The sequence below is a fragment of the Tursiops truncatus genome, chromosome 10 (assembly GCF_011762595.2).
Source record: "Tursiops truncatus isolate mTurTru1 chromosome 10, mTurTru1.mat.Y, whole genome shotgun sequence".
Classification (NCBI taxonomy): Eukaryota; Metazoa; Chordata; class Mammalia; order Artiodactyla; family Delphinidae; genus Tursiops; species Tursiops truncatus.
In genome coordinates, this window is record NC_047043.1 from 55053794 (window position 1) to 55077930 (window position 24137).

Sequence of the window (24137 nt, forward strand, 5' to 3'; positions counted from 1 at the left end):
CATTCAATAAAGACTTTAAAAATGGTCCACATCAAAAAGATCTTTAAATAAAGTAAAATAAAACATATTTAAAAAAAAAGACAAAGAACTGTAAACAAATACTGAACTCTACTTAGTGGGATGGATTTTTGCTGTGGACTGGGTTAGCAATTCTGCAGCTACTCTCTGGGTATGCTAAGATTGAGCACACAGCTATATGGTGGATTACAGGAGTCAAGTTTCTCCCTGCCATAAATGGGAGTTACAAATATGGGAAGAGGGGAGGCTGGAATGAAATCTGTGGTGTTAGATAGGAACTCATGGTTTTAGCAGATTGAACATGGATAGATGACTGGTAAAGAGATAGACTGCTTGATACAGATATAGATCGAGAAATTCATATAGATGTAGATGATAGATAGATAGATAAATTTATATAGCTGTGTCCACTGAGTAAGCCTAGAATCAATAACACCCCAGTAGCAATGAACACACATCTAGCCCCCAGATCTTGGTCTCTAAATACCATTCTCCACTAAAAAGAATCAAGGCTCCTTAGACAGATGACTGACTCCAGTACTAGTGCAGGGAAAGGACAAGATGAGCCTGGAACATCTTGTTGGACCAGAAAGTGAGGAAGAGCTCAGAGAGTAATGTGGAGATGTCAAATGCACACAAAAACCAACTTGAATGGATTCCCACTGATGAAATGGGGAAAAGCCTGATAGCAGTAACCAAATTCAGGCAAGAATCATCAACAGATGCTAAAGATAGAGGCTAAACGTTTGATGAGAGTAAGGATATTTGAATGGTCTCAAAGCACCTCCCCACATAAAGCTCTTTAATTAGAAATGGGAAAATACAATGGGACAAAATTTATAGTGTACAAACCTTAGAGCTGTTGCCTTAAGCAAGTGATCAAAGTAACTGTTACCAAAAATGTTACCAATCGGGGCTTCCCTGGTGGCGCAGTGGTTGAGAATCTGCCTGCCAATGCAGGGGACACGGGTTCGAGCCCTGGTCTGGGAAGATCCCACATGCCACGGAGCAACTGGGCCCGTGAGCCACAATTACTGAGCCTGCGCGTCTGGAGCCTGTGCTCCGTCCGCAACAAGAGAGGCCGCAATAGTGAGAGGCCCGCGCACCGCGATGAAGAGTGGCCCCCGCTTGCCACAACTAGAGAAAGCCCTCGCACAGAAACGAAGACCCAACACAGCCATAAATAAAAATAAATAAATAAATTTAAAAAAATAAAAAAGAATGAGGAGGCATCTCCCCGCCTCTTAAGAAAAAAAAAAAAGTTACCAATCATGCCACAGTGAAGCAACATGACATGCCTCTTCATATGATGTCCTGGTAAGGATACAGCATCACTTCTGGAGCATTCCTGCCAAAAATGCATAACCTGAATCTACTCTTGAAGAAACAATAGGCAAACCCTTGTTAAGGGATATCCTATAAAATAACTGGCCTGTACTTTTCAAAACTGGCAAGGTCGTGAAAGACAAAGAAAGACCAAAGAACTGTTCCAGATTAAAGGAAAGAAAAGAAACCTGACAACATAATCCTAAATTGGATCCTGGACCAGAAAAAATATATTTTCTTTTTTGCTGTAAAGGGCAGAATGGGTCAATTGGTGAAATGTGAATAAGGTCTGCAGATTAGATAATAATTGTGTAACAACGTTAATTTCCTGATTGGATAACTGTATGTGATTATAAAAGAGACTATTCTTGTTTTTTAGGAAATATTCACTGAACTGTTTGGGAGTAAGTCTGCAACTTACTCTCAAATGGTCCAAACGATAATAATAGGGGGGATAAAAAGTTAACATTTGGGAATCTAGTTGAAGGGTATATGGGAATTCTTTATTCTTGCAAAGCTTCTGTAAGTCTATGATTATAAACAAAAATTTGCGAGAGTCTGTGCTGTACAGGCAAAAACAAAACAACAATAACAAACCATGTTTGCCACCAGCACGGACCTGTAGGCTGGGTGCCACCCCTGGGCTGCTAGTTTGCAGTCTCCAGTTTAAAGCTATTTTCTTGAGTTGATTTGAGTGAGGTCTTGCTGATAACAACCATTGCCAGGGCTGGAGAGTGCTTTGCTGCATCTGGAACTTTTAAACCAGCTTAGCACCAACAAGGAAGCTGCCGAGACAGCCCTTATATAAATAATCAATTTGCTAATAAAGGAGTTTCAATCTGGACGCAGCCCCAATCCTCAGAGACAAGGAAGAGCTTGTCCAGACGGTCTTCCCCCGCGGAAGTCCTGCATTTCATCAGCTGCCTTTGGAGAGGTGCAAGCAACCTTGTCGCCTGGTTTTCCTGGTCTCAGTCATACACAGCACTAGGGGGGTATCTACGCATCTTTCAGAACCCCACTGTTGAGGAAAATAAGTTTATATCAGTAAAGGGGGAAAAGAGACTTTAAAGTTGAATTAAGTTAGGAAGGAAGAAAATGTGTTTCAATATATGAGAGGGAAATGTTCTTGGCACATCAAGCTTTTCTGCGCAGCAGGGCCTCCTTCAGGGGCCCCGTGCAGCATATGGGATGCTTTCATCTGAGGGTGCAGCCCGATCTGCCAGAGCCAGGATGTGTTAAAGCAGTTTGCAGACTGATCCAGGGGACATTCCTGCCACCTCTCCCTTCTCACTCTGCAACTGTACTTTCCTGATTAGTAGGTCCAAAGGCCAAGGGGAACACAGCCCAGGAATACTGAACTCAGAGCAGGCTCCCTGATGATCGGGCCTTGGAAAGGCCAAAAGACGACTGCCATTGAAAACAGTTTGTTATACTCAATTTCCAAGAGAAGGGGCTGCCCCATGCCACGGGAAGGGGGATGGCATGCAGGGAAGCACGAGGGTGGGTCAGGAGGCAGAGGGAGAAAGGGAAACTGTAGCAAGAGACTTTACTGTGGTTTCTATGGAAAGGAACAGGTGAGACGGGGTTAGTGGTTTAGGATTGGCTAGTTAGAATAATTTCGGTGGGCTCTAGGATGTAGGGACTATCTCTAGTTGTCTGGTACCTGATCCTAAGGTGATTAGGGCAATAGTGGCCTGGAGTGTAATAGCTCCAAAAAGGAGGTGGCTGGGGGAATGGGCTCTGGGTTGATCGGTTTGCATATGAAAGACATGTTTATAAGCCAGTTATTTGCTTTCTCTAGGAATGATGTAGCCCTGGGGTGGGCAGTCGCTCTAGAGTCAGCAAGGCCCTAAGATGTCAAAACATCAGAGTATAGTAAATAAAAGGCATGGCTAATACAACCATTTGTAGGTTTTGCAGCCAAGAGCCCAAAGGGCTCAGCCTTACAGCTGGCATCAATTGCAATGTGAGAAAGTGAGCCTTCAGATGATTCTGGCCCCCAGCCTTCAAGCAGCCCAGGTGACACCATGTAAAGCAGAGATGAGCTACACGTGTCAAGTCCTGCCCAAATTGTAAGTCATATGCATAGAAATATTTTTTAAGTCACTAAGTTTTAGAGTAATTTTTATACAACTATAGTAACTTGAACAATGGTAATGAACTAAGCCGAACAAATTCTCTCTCCAGAATTTAAACTGGGACTTATGAAAATGAATCAGGAGTTCCCTAGTGGTCTAGTGGTTAGGATTTGGCGCTTTCACTGCCGTGGCCCTGGTTCAATGCCTGGTAGGGGAACTGAGATTCAGCAAGCCGCGCAGCATGGCCACAAAAAATAAAGAAAGAAAGAAAAAGAAAAAGAAAAGGGGAAATGAGTGAGTTGCTAACAGGAGACAAGTGGTTAGACCCTAAGAGAGTCTCATTCGTGATACATGACTTATTCTGGAATAACAGGAGTGCTGGGCTAGAGTGGCCCTGGTCCTGAATGATCCAGTTTCCTGAGGTCAGTAGTAGGACCTCATCATTCCTGAGGCCTTTGGGTGGTGGGTTTCTCCAGGGTCTCAGCTGGGCTCCTATGCGGTCTTGGATGGGGCAGAGAGCCCTGCTCTGAGACCCCCATGATAATCCTTCCCTAAGAGAGTCTCCATTCCTTGCAGCCAAGGGAGCCTCTCACCCTTGGAGGCACATGGTACCCAGCCAGAGCTTGGCATACAGTAAGCAAGCAGGATGGGGGGACACCTACCTGCCTTCATTGTGGGACTCGCAGAGACAGAAAATGTTAAAGAGCTTTGTGAACACTCAAGGTCTGGACAAATTCATGTGGGTGGCTAGTATCGTCTTCATTTCTCCAAAATACTTTACTTTTACTATTTTAAAAATAATTTTAATCATCCAAAAATGTCCAGAAATTTCACTTCCTCGGTCCCAGCTCCAAGCTCAGACTGGGACAGGTGCCCCCTTCTGGTTTGTACTCATTCCAGAGCCTTCTGGCAACAGACCGTCATTTGCGTGTTCCTGCCTGCAAAGGGGAGGCCCGGAGAGAGGGAGCACTTGCCCATGGCCTCTTTCAGCAGAGGCAGGGCCTCCTCACCCGGTCCCCACACGCAGCCCCCTTTCTCCACCTACCCCAGCCCAGCACTCAGGTGTGGAGCACAAGACTGGGTAGTGGGTGGTGGTGGTTCCCTGGGGTGAAGCTTCAGCGGTGCTTCGGGGGCAGCGGTGCAGGAGGACAAGGTGAGGCAGATGCGCCCGAGCGTGCGGGGGCTAGGGAACTAAGGGGGGGGAGGCTTGGGGGAGTGAAGAAGGGGGAGAGAGGGAGAGTGGAGTCAGGAGATGGGCTGATTTATTGAGATCTTATTTTTTCCTCCCTGTATTCTCCACTCCTCCAGTTCCAAAGCAGACAGCCCAGCCCTCTCTCTCCCCAGGTCTCTGGGGAAGTCTGTGCAAAAAATAGCAATTGCCTGCAGACGCTCCCTTGCTCTCACTTGTGTTCATGTGCATGATGGATGATCCCTTCTGGGCCAGGGAAGGCCAGAGGGCAAGGGAGGGCAGTGCCAAGGTGGGACAAACCAGCCTGGGCAGAGACAACCTTATCACGGGTGCACCCTGTGTCCTGGCATGAATGTGAGCCTGTGTACGAATGAGCTTGTTCCTGTGTGTGCCAAGATGTCATCAGACCTGCCTGTGAAACATGTCATGCCACAGACTGCGGGCATGTATCTTTTCAAATTATAGTTTTGTCCGGATATATGCCCAGGGGTGGGATTGCCGGATCATATGGCAACTCTAGTTTTTTTGAGGAACCCCCATACTCTTCTCCATAGTGGCTATACCATTTTACATTCCCTCCAACAGTGTAGGAGGGTTCCCTTTTCTGAATTCAGAGAACATTTTAATTTGCCAGCCCCTGGGCCAGCCACAGCCTCTGAACAAATGCAAAGAGCATTAGAAGTGGGGACAAGGAAGTCCTGGGTGCCATGGGGCCCTAATCTGCTCTGCACTTGGGAGGGTTAGGCTGGGCGTACGCTGGAGCCTGGGCTACTTACACCTTCCTAACCAAAAGGGCACTTCGCTTCAACCTTCTTGGCTCAGCTGCCCCAGGAAATCACTATGGTCCTAAAGGAGCCAACAGAAGAGCAGCTACTCACACATGAGCGCACTCCAAGGCAGCGGGCACCAGGACTCACGAACAAGCTCAAAGCCAGGATGTCACTTGAGGTCCTGGATTTGGGGGCAAAACCCCTACAGCTTGCCTAACTACCTTTTAGAGCAGCTCCCCTGAAATGTTTTCCCACCTGCCACAGGAGCCCTGTCCCAGGACTGTCTCCCAGACCAGAACCCTCACTGGGCTCCACCCTGTGCAGACACTGTTAGGTCTGCTGGCTGCCCTTCGCCAGAGGCGCTTCCGGAAGTGTACTTGAAAACTTTGGAGAGTCTCCTTGCTTCTCCCGGTGAGCACGTGACCTCGCGGCAACCAGCTCCAGGTTCCAGGTGTTAGGGAGTGAGAAAAGTCCTAAAGGCCTGGCTTCCTTTCAGCCACGACAGGGATGGACGTGCCTATAACGCCTGAAGTGCGCGCGCAACCGGGCGCAGGGAGGCAGGGCGCTCCAAGCAGCAGTCCGCCCACTCAGCCTTGCCCACCTACGTCACGCTCCGCAGGCCCGCCCAGATCCTCCTGATTGGTGGAGAGCGCGCGCGAGTGCTCCCCTTCCGCCCCCAGATCCGCCCCCCCTGCGGCACTGCCCGGCCCCCTGGTTTACCGGGCTGCTAGTGCGGCTTCCAAGTTGGAAAACGAAGGCGCGGGCGCGAAAGGGCCCAGACCCACCAAGGGTGAGGAGGCACTTTCCCGTCTTGCTCGCGCTCTCGCCCTCGCCCTCGCTCCAGACCTGACAGTGGCTGGCTGCTTTTCAGAAGCACAGTCATTGCTCAGCTCGGGCCGCCACAGGCCCCTTCCTCTCCTCAGCCTTCGACCCGCCACCCCGGCCGGGCCCCTTACTGCAACAGCACCCGTAAATGCCCACTGCCCAGGCCCCGCTCGACGCCTACACCCCCACGTGCCATGAGGTTGGTCCTCGAGGACCCACCGTCCAGCACGCGGGCTCTAGGGTCCAATGCTGAAACCAGTTCTGCAAGCATCCCCCGCCTGGAGCCTCCAGCTCCGTCCGCAGACGACTCCTCCCTCCACCCAATCCCTGGTCACTCTTGGGTCCCGCATGTCCGGACCCTTCAGGATTCCTCACACTCTGGGACCCCTCCGTTGACCGGCGCACCCTCGGGTCCCGCCGAACCTTCCTCGCATTCAGGGGTTCTTCCTCGCACCAGCGCCCCGGACCCCTCCGCGGGCCGCCTCGGTGTAAGGGACCTCTCTTAGCAGCCTCTACCTCCGCAAACCGCTGCCCTCCGCGCCCAAGTCCCTGACCCCTCGCTTCCCGCGCCGGGATGCCCCTCACCCAGCACCTCCCCCAAGACACCCTCTCGGGACCCTCCTCCCCTTCCCTCACATCTGCCTCCTACTCTTCCTGCCTCCTCCCGGTAAACATCCCTCCCAGGGTACTCCTCACTCTCGCATCCATGCGATCCCTCCTCGGGCCCCCGGGATCCCACTCCGAACACCCCTCCGAGCCCTACCCGCACCCCCGCGGGCCCCTGCCTAGCCCCCCACGCCCCTTAGCCCACTCATCTGCCGGACTCCTCCTCACGGCCCTCGCACCCCAGGCCGCTCACCCCACTCATTTTCCCAGAACCCCTGACACCCCCACACACCCCGGCCCTCTTATCTACCGCCAGGATCCCTCTGGAATCCCCTCCACCCCAAGCCCCTCACCCAACTCGTCTGCCCAAGACCCCCGCCCGCCCTCCACTCACCGCCTCGGCCTCACCCCGAAACCCTCTCCCCCCGGGGCCGGCTGGCAGCGCCGGCGGCGGCGGCGGCGGTGGAGGCCGGTCCTCGGGCCGGGACACACCCACCCGCCCGCCCTCCCGCTTTCCCTCGTTCCCTCCCTCGTTCCCTCCCTCTCTCCCGCCCGCCCGCCCTCGCTCCTGGCTCGCTCCTTCCCCCTCGCCCGCTCCCGCTTCCCGCGGCGCCCGGCCTCCCGCTCCGCCTCCCCGTGCGCGGCTCTCCCGGGCGCGGCTCCGGGGTTCATGGTGACGAGGCGGCGGCCGCTCCAGCCCAGCGGCGGCGGCGGCGGCGGCGGGAGCGGGGGCGCGGGCCCGGGCCGCCTCTCCCAGAGAGCGGGGCCGGGCGGCGGGCGCGCCCAGGCGGCGGCGGCGGCGAGCGCCCCCCCCGGCCCGCGGCCCCGCGCGCCCCCCGCGCCGTGCGCCCGTGCGCCTGGCTGCCGGGGGGCCGGGCCGGCGGGCTGCCGCCGTGCCGCGCACCCATGGACGGCCCGGCCATCATCACCCAGGTGACCAACCCCAAGGAGGACGAGGGCCGGGCCCCGGGCGCCGGCGAGAAAGGTGAGGAGGGGCGCGGGCGCGGCGGGCCGGGGGCGTGGGCACTCCCCGCGCGGCCGGAGTTGGCTGCCGGGCGCCGGCCCGGGCTGGGGGAGGGGTGCGTGGGTGCGGGGTGTGCCGCAGGGAGGCCGGCGTGCGGGTGCCGGCGGGAGGGGGAGTGTGCCCGCGCAGCCCGGGGCGCGGGAGGGGGCGTGCGCCGCTCCCGGGGGGTGGCAATGTGGGGCCGACCCTGCCGGCCGGGAGTTTGTGTGTGCGCTCACGCCGACGGAGAAGTTGTGAGCGCGCGTGTGTGTTCCTGGCAGGTTGGAAGTGTGTGTGCCCTGTGTGTGCAGGAGACAGACGTTGGAAGGGTGTGTGTGCACTTAACGGAGAAGTTGTGAGTGTCGTGCACCCGACACGTTGGGAGTGTGTGTATGTGTCTATCGGTTTATGTGTGTGTGTGCACTTGCATGTTGTGGGTGTGCACACACCAACTGAGAGACGGTAAAGGTGTGTGTGTGTGCACCTAACAGAGGTGGTGCGCTCGGGTTTTCCTGACAGGCTGTGAGTGCGGGTGTGTACCTTATGTAGAGGTTTCTGTGTACCTGACTAGGAGGTTGTGGAATGTATGTGTGCATGCCCAAAAGAGCCTGAGTCTGAGAGTTTGTATGTGTTCGCTCCTGACAGTTTGTGTGTGCAGATGATTGTGTGCCTACAGCACCCAGCTGGCAAGTTGAATATGTTGTGTCCGTCAACTGGCAGGGTGTATGTCTGTGTGCACTCACACCCGAGAAGGCTGTGTGTGCTGTGCCTGACCATGAGCCTGTGTGTGCAGCGTGCGCACCCGACAATGAGGCTGTGTGCCGTGCGTTTAGTTGGTTGCACAAGTGAGGTAGGGGGTCGGGGGGAGCATTGCTGAGCCATCCGCCCTCCTTGACTCTGCCGTCTCAGTGACACCAGCCTGCTGGGCGCATCTGCAAGGCCTGGTCCTCCCTGGGTCCTTTTAGGGCCCAGCTCTCATGGGCACTGGAGGAGCCCTTGGGGGCCAGGTGTATCCCTTCCCGGAGAGTCGGCACTGTGCTGCAGCACCTGGTCTGATTTCAGCACATTTTGGCCCCGTCACCCACTTCTGTTATCTTTTTTGCTCTTTTCCTTTGTGTCCCTGCCCCTCTTGGAGACCTGTTGTCCCCCTCTCTCATGTGCCCTGCTTACTGTCACTTTAGTGAGCTGGCCTGAGGCTTGGACAGTTTTGAAGGGCCAAGGAATCTGGCTTGTTTTGTTCTGGTGACTAAAGCTTCCTGTTATGCGCCGGGCAAATACCTGGACCCAGGTCAGGAGCAGCCCACCAGGACACGCCCCTCCCCTCTCCAGGCCTGGCCTTTGACTTTGACAGAGTCAGATTTCTTTCCATGTGTTATTACTCTTGTGCCAGTCGGGTGAGGTGTGCAGCCCTACGGAGCAGTGGCGTGGGGGTGGGGAGAACACCCCATTGCCTCTCCCCAAGCAGGAACGGCTGAGCAAGCCCACCAGGAAAATGCAAGAAACCACCAGAGGCACCCTGAGATTGGGGATTTGTCAACCCATTTGCACTTTCATAGACCATAAACACTGTGTGTCTGTGGACTTGTTTTCTTTTACGTAAAATTAGAAATCAGACTCCCCCAGGCATTTTCCTGTGTCTTACAAATGGGCTATAAAAAACTCTGCAAAAGGGTGCTCCAGATGAATCTTCATGTCTCTCTGGAGCCCAAGTGGGCAGCACCTTGGTTGGTCTGGCCTTCCTGCCGCTGGGGCTGTTAGTTCTTGGGGCCCTGGCCTGCTGGCTCTGGGCTGGGCATGTCCCCTCAGGGACGTTTTGGTTGGAGGCATCAAGGAGATTTGATGCCTCTGCTTCTCTCCCTCTGTGGATTGAGTGCTTTGTGTGATGCTTTGCCAGAGAGAATCCACAGCTCTTGAGAGGAGAGGGGTGGTGGAAAGCAAGGAAATATTTGTCGAGGCTTCAGCCTTCCTGCTGCTCCCCACCTGGTTCCAGGAGCAGGCACTTACCCAGCTTTCTCTTTTCGTATAGATGCTAGGCTTCTAAAGTGGAGTCAGTTATCCAAAATCCAAACCATGTACAAATACTCAAGGATGGTGCTTGTTCTATTCAACTTGTTTACATTGCCCTCCATGACACTCTTTTATTATCTTTAACTGTTTATTTTGTTTGTTTTCTAGTGTCAGGTTGGTTTTGGTAACTGATTAGAGGAATTCCTCACCTGCTGCTCTGGGATGGGGTGGCTAGATAGTAGGTGCTTCTTGTTGAAGCATTAAAATCCTACTCAATTTAGTTTCTCACTTTAAAAGCTGGAAATAATTTTGGTTAACTATAGTGTGGCAATAAACTTTAGAACCAAGCTTTGGAATAGCTTCTTCAGATTCATAAACCACTAAACAGGTTTAGCAATGTTTCTTGCTTAAGCATGTTGATATATTTAGATAGGCACAATGTATTTTATTTTTATTTCTTTTTAATTGCCAATTTTAATTTTTAATAAAATATGGTATTTATAAGGTGCCTTCCATTTGGTATACACAGTAGATGAGATATAGCTTAAGATCTCAGGACTGTAATAAAAAAAACCAATTTATTGGAGACAGAACAGGCACAATGTATTTTATATCATTTGAGTTTTAGGTAAATACTTAATCCTTTTGGTTTTTATTATGGGGCCTGGAATGTTGTAAGTTTTTGTGATAGGAAAGAAATGCTTGGTTTTAAAAGTTTACTGTTATCATTTGTTCTTAAAATAGGAATAATAATGACTGCCTTTTGGGTTTGATTTGGGGGTTAAATGAGATGAGGTATGTTAAAGACTCTGCCTGGTTCACCAGTGTGTCACTATCCCATAAACCTTTCTTTAGGTTTAGGTTTGCAGAGAAAGTAGTAATGGGCCCAAGCATGGGCTTGGGCGGGCGTGGGGGCAGTTTGCACGAGTTGAATTACTTTTTGACACTTTGCCTCGTGGTGGTGCACCACTCAGAGATGGCTCTCCCTGTCAGAGGTGTGGCCTGTCACCGAAGATTTTTTTTGTAATCATGTTTGATTTGACTGATGGTATAAAGATGCAGAGACAGTTTTCCCTGAGTTTAGCTCAGCCTGCTTTGCTATCTGGAAATTTATTCTTACAAATCAATATGAAAAAGTCAAACAATGCAGTAGAAAAGTGGTCAAGAGATATCAACAAGAAAAATCAGAGAAGAGGAAATTTGAATGTCCAGTAAGTGTATGAAATGACACTACTTCCTGTGAAATTTTTTCATGCATCAGCTAGGTTAAATATTTAAATGACTGACAACATTCAAAGTAAACAAAAGTTTGGGGAAAGGAATACTTTTGTAGTCTTTTGTGAGAGAATACAATACAGACTTTTTAGAGAGTAATTTAGTACTGGCTCATTTAGGAACACGTTTGGCTGCAAGTAACAGAAAACCAGACCTAACCTGATAGGAGTTTATTCTTGTCACATAGCAAGCAGTCTGGAGGTAACTGCCGGCTGGCTTTGGTTCAGCAGCTCATTAGTATCAGGGCTGACCTCACTGTGATTCCCTTGACTTCCCTACATGTTGTAACATGGCTGCCACCCCTCCAAACACCACAGCCACCTTCAGGGCAGGAAAAAGGGACAGTGCCAGTCATGTCCAGCCCTTTTTACTCAGAAAGCAGAAACACTCCTAGGGACGGCCCAGCAAACTTTTGCTGATGTGTAATTGGCCAGAATTGGTCATGTAGTCAGTCGAGCCTTTGTTTTGGAGGTGGGAGAGGAGAAGATGATTGGCAATAGGTGGGAACAGGTGTTGGTTCAGCCAGTCAACAATTCTGGCCACACCTGCAAAGCCCCGGTCTACTTCTGGATTTCTCTCCTAGAGAAATAGCCTCATATGTGGTCCAAGAAACAGCACAAGGATTTTCACCAATGGCTACATTGCTTGCAATAGCAAAAATTGGAAACATCCTAAGTATCAAAGGATTAGACTGTGGTACATCAATTCCATAGAATACTGCAAGGTACTTGAAAAGAATGAGTAAACATAGATCTAAACATACCGATGTGCAAATTTCCAAGACATTTTGAAGCAGGGGGGAAAATCAATTTGAAGAACAGTATAAACATTGTGATACTGTCTCTATTTAAAAAAAAAATCAGACACACACATAAAACTGTACATATGTCTAGAAATGCACAAAAAATCTGAAGGAAATACTTCAAACAGACAATACTTCCCTGGGGAAAAGACGGGGATGGGAAGCGAGGGAACTTTGCCTTTTTGTTTAAATATTAATGAAAATGTACTTGTGCTTTACAGAATTTTTTTTTTTTTTTTCTTTTTTTTTTTTCCCTGTACGTGGGCCTCTCACTGTTGTGGCCTCTCCCGTTGCGGAGCACAGGCTCCGGACGTGCAGGCTCAGCGGCCATGGCTCACGGGTCCAGCCGCTCCGCGGCATGTGGGATCTTCCCGAACTGGGGCACGAACCCGTGTCCCCTGCATGGGCAGGCAGACTCTCAACCACTGCGCCACCAGGGAAGCCCCTGGAAGAATTTTTTTAACTAAAAAAAAAGAAAAGAAATTTCTGTAAGCTAATACATGTCGCTTGATGGGATTTCTCCAGGCAAGTTTGTTTTGGCAGAATTTTGGCCTAAAATGCTAGGTATATTTCCCCCAAATGTTTGCAATACTTAAGCTTAACTCAGAAACCTTTAACCTTTGGGCTGCTAACAAAATTATAGCAAGGAGAAGATTCTTGGAAGCAATAATTATTTCAGATGCTGGAACACATTTGAAGTAGATTCAGTTTGATTAGCTTTTTAATAATAAACTTTTTATTTGGAGATAACTGTGCATTTACATGCAGTTGTAAGAAATCACACAGAGGGCTTCCCTGGTGGCGCAGTGGTTGGGAGTCTGCCTGCTATTGCATGGGGCATGGGTTCGTGCCCCGGTCCGGGAAGATCCCACATGCCGCGGAGCGGCTGGGCCCGTGAGCCATGGCTGCTGAGCCTGCACGTCCGGAGCCTGTGCTCCACAACGGGAGAGGCCACAACAGTGAGAGGCCCGCGTACTGCAAAAAAAAAAAAAGAAATCACACAGAGATCTCCTGACCTCCCCCTGCCCCACCCTGCCACCTGGTTCCTGCCCATATTAGCATCTTGCAAAACCTTAGTACAAAATCATTGGTGTAGTCAGGATACAGAAAAATTCCATCACCTGGAAGATCCCTCATGGGGCCATTTTATAACCACACCTACTTCCCTCCCATCCTCACCCCTTCTCAGCCCATTGGCAACCACTAGTCTGTTCTTCATTTCTGAAATTTTCTCACTTTATATAAATGTATAGGGGCTTCCCAGGTGGCGCAGTGGTTAAGAATCCGCCTGCCAATGCAGGGGACACAGGTTCGAGCCCTGGCCCGGGAAGATCCCACATGCTGCAGAGCAGCTAAGCCCATGCGCCACAACTACTGAGCCTGTGCTCTAGAGCCTGCGAGCCACAACTACCGAGCTTGTGGGCCACAGCTACTGAAGCCCGTGCGCCTACAGCCCATGCTCCACAACAAGAGAAGCCACCGCAATGAGAAGTCCACGCACCTCAAGGAAGAGTAGCCCCCGCTCGACGCAACTAGAGAAAGCCCGCGTGCAGCAATGAAAACCCAATGCAGCCAAAAATAAATAAATAAATAAAATTTAAAAAAATAAATAAAATATATAAATGTATATAAATGGAGTCAAACAATATGTGCTCTTTTGGAATTGACTTTTTTCATTCAGCATAATTCTCTGGATTTTCAGCTAGGTTGTTGCTTGTATCAATATTTTCTTCTTCTTTATTGCTGAGTAGTTTTCCATGACATGGATATACTACAGTTTGTTTAACCATTTACTCTTTGAAGAACATCTGATCGTTTCTGGGTTTGGGCTATTACAAATAAAGCTGCTTTAAACATTAATGGACAGGTTTTTGGGTAGACATAAGTCTTCGTTTCTCCAGGATAAATACCCAGGCACGCAATTGCTGGGTCATATGGTAGTTGCATATTTACTTTTTAAAGAAACTGCCAAACTGTTTTCCAGATTAAATGTATCAGTTTACAGTCTCACCAACAATGTGTGAATGATCCAATGTGGAGAACCACATCCTCACCAGCATTTGATGTCACTTTTTTATATTAGCCATTCTGATAAGCATGTAGTAGTATCTCATTGTGGTTTTATTTACATTTCCCTGATGGCTAATGATGTTGAACGTCTTTTCATGTGCTCTTTTCCTTCTGTATATTTTCTCTGATGGGATGTCCCTTCGTGTCTTTAGTCTGTGCTCTAACTGGATTTTTTTTTTACTGTTGAGTTTTGAGAATTCTTTTCATATTCTAGGTATTAGTCTTTTGTCAGATATGTGGTTTGCAAATATTTTCTCCTTATCTTTAGCTTGTATTTTCATCCTAACACAGACTTTTGCAGAACAAAAGTTTTAAATGTTGAAAAGGTACAATATATCAGTTTTTCCTTCTATTGATTGTGCTTTTGAGGTCAACTCTAAGAACTCTTTATCTAGCACTAGATCTCAAAAATTTTCTCATATGCTTTTCCTAAAAGTTTTATAGTTTTACATCTAATACCATTATCTATTCTGATTTAATTTTTATAAGGTGATTGACTTAGATTCACTTTTTGTCTCTGGCTGTTGAATTACTTTAGCCACATTTGTTGGAAAGGCTTTCCTTCTGCTTTTGCGCTTCTTTTCCGTCTCTGTCAAAAATCAGTGCATCATATTTGTGTAGGTCTCTTTCTGAGTTTTTTATTTTGTTCCACTGATTTATGTGTCTATCCCTCTGCCTGTATCACAGTCTTGATTACTGTAGCTATATGTTAAGTCTTGAGATAGGGTAGCCTGATTCCTCCAAATTTTGTTCTTTTTCAAAATTGTTTTAGCTGTTCTAGTTCCTTTGTCTTTCTATATATATTCTACAATAATCTTGTCTATATCTATTAAAAAAAACTTGCTGAGATTTGGTAGGAATTGAATTAAACCTGTGTGTCAATTTGGGGAGAATTGACATCTTTACTACTTTGAGTCTTCCAGTTCATGACCACGGTATGTCTTTTCATTTATTTAGATATTCTTTGATTCTTTCATCAGGGTTAAATAGTTTTCAGCATACAGGTCCTATTAATGTTTTTGTTAGATATGCATCTCAGTGTTTCTCTTTTTTTAAGTTATTATATTTTTAATTTTGGTATTCATGTGTTCAGTGCTAGTGTATAGGAATACAATTGAGTTTTGTATGTTTTCCTTGTATCCTGTGATTGCTCATCTCACTTATTAGTTATAAGAGGCTCTATATACTTCTTGGGGCTTTTAACATAGACAAACATGTCATCACATAAGAACACTTATATTCATTTCTGATTTGTATGCTTTTCTTTTTCTTGCTTTATTGCACTGACGAGAACTTAGAGAAGTATGATGAATAAGAGTTGTGAGAAAGTACATCCTTGCCTTGTTCCCCATGGGAAACCATTTCAGTCTTTTACCATTAAGTATATTGTCAGCTGTTGTTTTTTTGTATGTCTTTATCAGGTTGAGGAAGGTCTCCGTATCCCAGTGTTTCTGGGAGTTTCAGAAATGGATGTTGAATTTTGTCATATGCTTTTTCTGCATCAGTTGATATGATCATATGAGTTTTCATTTTTAGTCTGTTAATATGATAGATTACACTGATGAATTTTGACATATCAAACCGCTTGCATGCCTAGAAAAAACATGGTTGTATATATAGTTCTTTTTATATATTAGTGAATTCTTTTGTTTTGGTTTGGTTTTTTTGGTTTTTTTTTTTTTTGCGGTACGCGGGCCCCTCACTGCTGTGGCCCCTCCTGTCGCGGAGCACAGGCTCCGGATGCGCAGGCTCAGCGGCCATGGCTCACGGGCCCAGCCATGGCTCACGGGCCCAGCCACTCCGCGACGTGTGGGATCCTCCTGGACCAGGGCACGAACCCGTGTCCCCTGCATCGGCAGGCGGACTCTCAACTACTGCGGCACCAGGGAAGCGCTATATTAGTGAATTCTAATTGCTCATATTGCTAATATTAGCAATATTTCTGTTGCTAATATTTGAGGATTTTTACATCTGTATTCACGAGTGATATTGGTCTATAGTTTTCCTTTTTGGCATGGTCTTTATCTGGTTTGGTATCAGCTTTGTAAAATAAATTGGGAAGTATTCTCTCTTCTCTTTTCTGGAAGAGATTGTGTAGCACTGGTGTTCATTCTTCAGTGAAATCATCTATGCCTGGAGATTTCTTTTGAGGGGGGTTTTTAAATTACAAATTCAATTTCTTTAATAGTTACAGAGCTATTCAAATTATCTCTTTCATACTGGGTAAGTTGTGTCATTTTTGTTTTTAGAGATTTAATCCATTTCATCAAAGTTGTCAAATTTGTGTGTAGAGTTGTTCATACTATTATTCCCTTGTTACCTGTTTGAAGCTTGCAGGGTCTGAAGTGATAGCCGCTGTTTCTCATATCCCCTGTTCCATTCGTAGTATTGGTAATTTGTGTCTTCCATGTTATTTTTTGGTCAGGCTTGATAGAGGTTTCTCAATTTTCTTGATCTTTAGAAAGAACCAACTTTGTGTTTCATTCATTTTTCTCTACTGCTTTATGTTTTCAACTTAATTGATATCTGTTCTTTTCTTTTAAAAAAATTTTTTTAATTTAATTTTATTTATTTTTTTATACAGCAGGTTCTTATTAGTCATAAATTTTATACACATCAGTGTATACATGTCAATCCCAACCTCCCAGTTCACCCCCCCCACCCCCCACCGCTTTCCCAACTTGGTGTCCATATGTTTGTTCCCTACATCTGTGTCTCAATTTCTGCCCTGCAAACTGGTTCATCTGTACCATTTTTCTAGGTTCCACATATATGCGTTAATATACGATATTTGTTTTTCTCTTTCTGACTTACTTCACTCTGTATGACAGCCTCTAGATCCATGCACATCTCTACAAATGACCCAATTTCGTTCCCTTTTATGGCTGAGTATATTCCATTGTATATGTGTACCACATCTTCTTTATCTATTCGTCTGTTGATGGGCATTTAGTTGCTTCCATGTCCTGGCTATTGTAAATAGGGCTGCAATAAACATTGGGGTGCATGTTTCTTTTTGAATTATGGTTTTCTCTGGCTATATGCCCAGTAGTGGGATTGCTGGGTCATATGGTAATTCTATTTTTAGTTCTTTAAGGAACCTCCATACTATTCTCCATAGTGGTGGTATCAATTTATATTCCCACCAACAGTGCAAGAGGGCTCCCTTTTCTCCACACACTCTCCAGCATTTTGTTGTTTATAGATTTTCTGATGATTCCCATTCTAACTGGTGTGAGGTGATACCTCATTGTAGTTTTGATTTGCATTTCTCTAATAATTAATGATGTTGAGCAGCTTTTCATGTGTTTCTTGGCCATCTGTATATCTTCTTTGGAGAAATGTCTATTTAGGTCTTCTGCCCATTTTTGAATTGGGTTTTTTGTTTTTTTAATATTGAGCCGCATGAGCTGTTTATATATTTTGGAGATTAGTCCTTTGTCCGTTGATTCATTTGCAAATATTTTCTCCCATTCTGAGTATTGTCTTTTCGTCTTGTTTATGGTTTCCTTTGCTGTGCAAAAACTTTGAAGTTTCATTAGGTCCCATTTGTTTATTTTTGTTTTTATTTCCATTACTTTAGGAGGTGGATCAAAAAAGATGTTGCTGTGATTTATGTCAAAGAATGTTCTTCCTGTGTTTTCCTCTAAGAGTTTTATAGTGTGCAGTCTTACCTTTAGGTCTTGAATCCATTTTGAGTTTATTTTTGTGTATGGTGTTAGGGAGTGTTCTAATTTCATTCTTTTACATGTAGCTGTCCAGTTTTCCCAGCACCACTTATTGAAGAGGCTGTCTTTTCTCCATTGTATATCCTTGCCTCCTTTGCCATAGAGTAGTTGACCATAGGTGTGTGGGTTTATCTCTGGGCTTTCTATCTTGTTCCATTGATCAATCTATGTTTCTGTTTTTGTGCCAGTACCATATTGTCTTGATTACTGTAGCTTTATGGTATAGTCTGAAGTCAGGGAGTCTGATTCCTCCAGCTCCGTTTTTTTTTCCCTCAACACTGCTTTGGCTATTCGGGATCTTTTGTGTCTCCATACATATTTTAAGATTTTTTTGTTCTAGTTCCGTAAAAAATGCCATTGGTAATTTGATAGGGATTGCATTGAATCTGTAGACTGCTTTGGGTAGTATAGTCATTTTCACAACATTGATTCTTCCAATCCAAGAACATGGTATATCTCTCCACCTGTTGGTGTCATCTTTAATTTCTTTCATCAGTGTCTTATAGTTTTCTGCATACAGGTCTTTTGTCTCCCAAGGTAGGTCTGTTCCTAGGTATTTTATTCTTTTTGTTGCAATGGTAAGTGGGAGTGTTTCCTTAATTTCTCTTTGAGAATTTTCATCATTAGTGTATAGGAATGCAAGAGATTTCTGTGCATTAATTTTGTATCCTGCAACTTTACCAAATTCATTGATTAGCTCTAGTAGTTTTCTGGTGGCATCTTTAGGATTCTCTATGTATAGTATCATGTCATCTGCAAACAGTGACAGTTTTACTTCTTCTTTTCCAATTTGTATTCCTTTTATTTCTTTTTCTTCTCTGACTGCCGTTGCTAGGACTTCCAAAACTATGTTGAATAATAGTGGCGAGAGTGGACATCCTTGTCTTGTTCCTGATCTTAGAGGAAATGCTTTTAGTTGCTGTGGGTTTGTCGTATATGGCCTTTATTATGCTGAGGTAGGTTCCCTCTATGCCCATTTTCTGGAGAGTTTTTATCATAAATGGGTGTTGAATTTTGTCAAAAGCCTTTTCTGCATCTGTTGAGATGATCTTATGGTTTTTATTCTTCAATTTGTTAATATGGTGTATCACATAGATTGATTTGCATATATTGAAGAATTCTTGCATCCCTGGGATAAATCCCACTTGATCATGGTGTATGATCCTTTTAATGTGTTTTTGGATTCTGTTTGCTAGTATTTTCTTGAGGATTTTTGCATCTATATTCATCAGTGAAATTGGTCTGTAATTTTCTTTTTTTGTAGTATCTTTGTCTGGTTTTAGTATCAGGGTGATGGTGGCCTCATAGAATGAGTTTGGGAGTGTTCCTTCCTCCGCAATTTTTTGGAAGAGTTTGAGAAGGATGGGTGTTAGCTCTTCTCTAAATGTTTGATAGAATTCACTGGTGAAGCCATCTGGTCCTGGACTTTTGTTTGTTGGAAGATTTTTAATCACAGTTTCAATTTCATTACTTGTGATTGATCTGTTCATATTTTCTATTTCTTCCTGGTTCAGTCTTGGAAGGTTATACCTTTCTAAGAATTTGTCCATTTCTTCCAGGTTGTCCATTTTTTAGGCATAGTGTTACTTGTAGTAGTCTCTTAGGATGCTTTGTATTTCTGCGGTGTCTGTTGTAACTCCTCCTTTTTCATTTCTAATTTTATTGATTTGAGTCCTCTCCCTCATTTTCTTGATGAGTCTGGCTAATGGTTTATCATTTTTATTTTCTCAAAGAAGCAGCTTTAAGTTTTATTGATCTTTGCTATTGTTTTCTTTGTTTCTATTTCATTTATTTCTGCTCTGATCTTTATGATTTCTTTCCTTTTGCTAACTTTGGGTTTTGTTTGTTTTTCTTTCTCTAGTTCCTTTAGGTGTAAGGTTAGATAGTTTATTTGAGATGTTTCTTGTTTCTTGAGGTAGGCTTGTGTAGCTATAAACTTCCCTCTTAGAACTGCTTTTGCTGCATCGCATAGGTTTTGGTTCTTCGTGTTTTCATTGTCATTTGTCTCTAGGTATTTTTTGATTTCCCCTTTGATTTCTTCAGTGATTTCTTGGTTATTTAGTAACATATTGTTTAGCCTCCATGTGTTTGATACGTTTTTTTCCCCTGTAATTGATTTCTAATCTCATAGCGTTGTGGTCAGAAAGATGCTTGATATGATCTCAGTTTTCTTAAATTTACTGAGGCTTGATTTGTGACCCAAGATGTGATCTATCCTGGAGAATGATCTGTGCACACTTGAGAAGAAAGTGTAATCTGCTGTTTTTGGATGGAATGTCCTATAAATATCAATTAAATCTATCTGGTCTATTGTGCCATTTAAAGCTTGTGTTTCCTTATCAATTTTCTGTTTGGACGATCTGTTCATTGGTGTAAGTGAGGTGTTAAAGTCCCCCACTGTTATTGTGTTACTGTTGATTTTCTCTTTTATAGCTGTTAGCAGTTGCCTTATGTATAGAGGTGCTCCTGTGTTTGGTACATATATATCTGTAATTGTTATATCTTCTTCTTAGATTGATCCCTTGATCATTACGCAGTGTCCTTCCTTGTCTCTTGTAACATTCTTTATTTTAAAGTCTATTTTATCTGATTTGAGTATTGTTCCTCCAGCTTTCTTTTCATTTCCATTTGCATGGAATATCTTTTTCCATCCCCTCACTTTCACTCTGAATGTGTCTCTGGGTCTGAAGTGGGTCTCTTGTAGATGGCATATATAGGGGTCTTGTTTTTGTATCCACTCAGCAAGCCTGTGTCTTTTGGTTGGAGCATTTAATCCATTCACATTTAAGGTAATTATCGATATGTATGTTCCTATTACCATTTTCTTAATTGTTTTGCGTTTGTTTTTGTAGGTCCTTTTCTTCTCTTGTATTTTCCACTTAGAGAAGTTCCTTTAGCATTTGTTGTAGAGCTGGTTTGGTGGTGCTGAATTCTCTTAGCTTTTGCTTGCTCCATCGAATCTGAATGAGATCCTTGCCAGTAGAGTGATCTTGGTTGTAGGTTCTTCCTTTTCATCACTTTAAGTATATCATCCTACTCCCCTTCTGGCTTGTAGAGTTTCTGCTGAGAAATCAGCTGTTAACCTTATGGGAGTTCCCTTGTATGTTATTTGTCATTTTTCCCTTGCTGCTTTCAATAATTTTTCTTTGTCTTTAATTTTTGCCAATTGTTTACTATGTGTCTTGGCGTGTTTCTCCTTGGGTTTATCCTGTATGGGACTCTCTGTGCTTCCTGGACTTGGGTGGCTATTTCCTTTCCCATGTTAGGGAAGTTTTCGACTATAATCTCTTCAAATATTTTCTCAAATCCTTTCTCTCTCTCTTCTCCTTCTGGGACCCCTATAATGCGAATGTTGTTGCATTTAATGTTGTCCCAGAGGTCTCTTAGGCTGTCTTCATTTCTTTTCATTCTTTTTTCTTTATTCTGTTCCACAGCAGTGAATTCCACCATTCTGTCTTCCAAGTCGCTTATCCATTCTTCTGCCTCAGTTATTCTGCTATTGATTCCTTCTAGTGTAGTTTTCATTTCAGTTACTGTATTGCTCATCTGTTTGTTTGTTCTTTAATTCTTCTAGGTCTATGTTAAACATTTCTTGCATCTTCCTGATCTTTGCCTCCACTCTTTTTCCGAGGTCCTGGATCATCTTCACTATCATTATTCTGAATTGTTTTTCTGGAAGATTGCCTATCTCCGTTTCATTTAGTTCTTTTTCTGGGGTTTTATCTTGTTCCTTCATCTGGTATATAGCCCTCTGCCTTTTCATCTTGTCTATCTTTCCGTGAATGTCTCTGTTCTTTTCTTTATTATTTCTTTCCTTCTGCTTGATTTGCGTTTATTTTGCCCTTTTTCTAGGTTCTTGGAGGGGAACTTAGATTATTGGTTTGAGACTTTTCTTTTTTCCTAATGTATGCATTTAGTGCTACATAGTTTTCTCTGAGCACTACTTTTGCAATATCCCACAAATTTTGATTTATTATATTTTCATCTTCATTCAGTTCCATGTAATTTTTTAAAGTAGGCTTTATTGGGCTTCCCTGGTGGCGCAGTGGTTGAGAGTCCGCCTGCCGATGCAGGGGACACGGGTTCTTGCCCGGTCAGGGAAGATCCCACATGCCGCGGAGCGGCTGGCCCTGTGAGCCATGGCCGGTGAGCCTGTGCGTCCGGAGCCTGTGCTCCACAACGGGAGAGGCCACAACAGTGAGAGGCCCGTGTACTGCAAAAAAAAACCCCAAAACAAAAACAAAACAAAAAAAAATAGGCTTTATTTTTTAGAACAGTTTTAGGTTCACAGCAAAATTGAGCACAAAGTATAGAGTTCCCACATAATGCTGACCCCACACATTTTCACCTCATTTGGGTAAATACCAAGGAGCGCTATTGCTGTACTATATGGTGAGAATATTTTTTGTTTTGTAAGAAACTGTCAAAGTGTCTTCCAAAGTATTTGTATCAACCTTAGTTTTCAAAAGTTTAGTTATGTTATGTCTTGGCATGGATTTCTTCAGGTTTATCCTATTGGGGATTCGCTCAACTTCTTGAATTTGTATGTTGTCTCTCACCAAATTTGCGAAGTTTTCAGCCAGTATTTCCTGAAGTGCTTTTTCAGCACTGCCCTTTTCTCCTCTTGTTCTGGGACTCTGATGACACAAATATTAGATCCTTTGTTATAGTCCCACAGGTTTATCAATACTATTCTTTTTTTTTTTTAACCCTTTCTCCCTGTTGATTCAGATTGGGTAATTTCTGTTGGTCTATCTTCAAGTTCATTGATTTGTTCTTAGTCCCCTCCATTCTGCTATTGAGCCCATACACGAGTTTTTTATTTCAACTTTTGTATTTTTTTTTGTTTAAAATTTTCCATTCAGTTTTTCTTTATGTCTTGTATTTCTTTACTAAGACCTTCTATTTCTTTGCTGAGGCTTTCTATTTTCATTTATTTTAAGTGTGTTCCTAATTGATTTTTATTGTAGCTGCTTGAAAATCTTTGTCAGGTGAGTGTTACATCTCTGTCTTCTTGGTGTTGGCATCGATTGACTGTCTTTTTTTCATTCAGTTTGAGATCTTCTGGCTCTTGGTGTAACAAGTGAATTACAGTTGAAACCTGGACATTTTCATGTTGTATGAGACTCTGGGTCTTAGTTCAACCTTCTGTTTTAGTTGGTTTTCTCTGGCACTGCTCTAGCAGGGAAGGGGGAACACTGCCTCCTTATTGCCAGATTGAGGTAGAAGTCCAAGATCTCCACTTGTCCTCTTTTGGCAAATCTGCTGGGCAGGGGAGGGAGTTTCAGCTCCCACATGGTCTCTGCTGAACTGCAGTGGGAGTGGTCTCACTACCACTGGGTGATGGTGAAAGCCCTGAATCTTCCTGTCCCTCTTCTGACTCCACCCCTGTAGGTAGGGAAGGAGCATTTCATTACTGCTGGGTAGGGATAGAAGTCCAGTCTGGCCACATGGTCTCCACTGACACCACTGGGAGTGGAAGGGACTCAGTACCAGCTGTCAGGGATGAAGGTCTCTTCTGCCTACGTGGTTTTCTCAAACACTGCCCCAGCAGGGTGGTGGGGTGCTTCCTTACACCCTGGTGGGGGTGGAATTCTACATACGCATTGGATTTTGCTAATATAGGTGGGGTTGGGGCCACAGTGTGTGTGTGTGTGTGTGTGTGTGTGTGTGTGTGTGTGTGTGTGTGTGTGTGTGTGTGTGTTATTCGCTGCAGTAGAGCAGTTATTATCTGAAAGCTTTCTGTCTTACTAGACTGTCCCTTTTCTGATCCTTTGGTTACAAAGAATAGGCCTTTGAGAGGACTTTGTCTGCAACTGTTGATGTTTGCCCATATCCAGCTCCTTCAGCTCTAAGTCTGGGTTATCTGAGGTAAAAGAAAACCCCGGGGGTCACCACTGTCAGTTCAGGTCTCAGGTCCCTCGCTGCTCTGCCTTCTCTCCACCTTCAGTCTTTTTATGTTTGCTATATAAACCAGGTTTTTAGTTGTACTTAGTGGAAAGAATAGGAAGAAGTATGTTTACTTCATCTTCTTGGAAGTAGAAGTCCCCTGATTAATTTTTAGACCTATCCAAATTAAGTGTTTTAAGGAAGACTGGATTTGGAAAGTTGTAACTTTCAAGGTTTATTTCAGCAATGTGCTAATGACTGATGTAAAAGTCAAATTGAGTTAGTGCTCTGAGAATCTTGATTGTCCCTGAAAAAGAGAAATGATAAAGAATTCAGTGTGAAATCAGGTCTAGATCAGTGGGGCTTCAGTGACAACTGTTGTTGAGCCAACCTTCAAAGGATGCTTTCATAAGCTTACGTCTTAACACCAGAATTTAGATCAGAATTCTCAAGTATCCTGATTTAGATGTATTTTTGATCTAATATTCTGTTTGATTGGCAAGCATGTTTAAACCCATATCTTATCTTTCACTTTGTTTCTCAAATGAGAA

The 24137-nt window shown here is 44.9% G+C and overlaps 1 protein-coding gene across 4 annotated transcripts in view; it reads left to right on the top strand.

Annotated features, from left to right (window-relative positions):
• The first annotated feature begins 7366 nt into the window (after positions 1-7366).
• The window catches only part of CTDSPL (CTD small phosphatase like), a 125022-nt gene continuing 108251 nt past the window's right edge, over positions 7367-24137 (top strand). For 2 of the 4 annotated variants that reach the window (XM_073811018.1, XM_033864589.2), the window contains exon 1: positions 7369-7797. In XM_073811018.1, the coding sequence (XP_073667119.1) occupies positions 7719-7797 (79 nt within the window). In that variant the 5' untranslated portion in view covers positions 7369-7718. Of the gene's footprint in view, positions 7798-24137 lie in introns of all 4 variants that reach the window. The other 2 variants (XM_073811019.1, XM_019946836.3) reach the window with 2 other exon arrangements.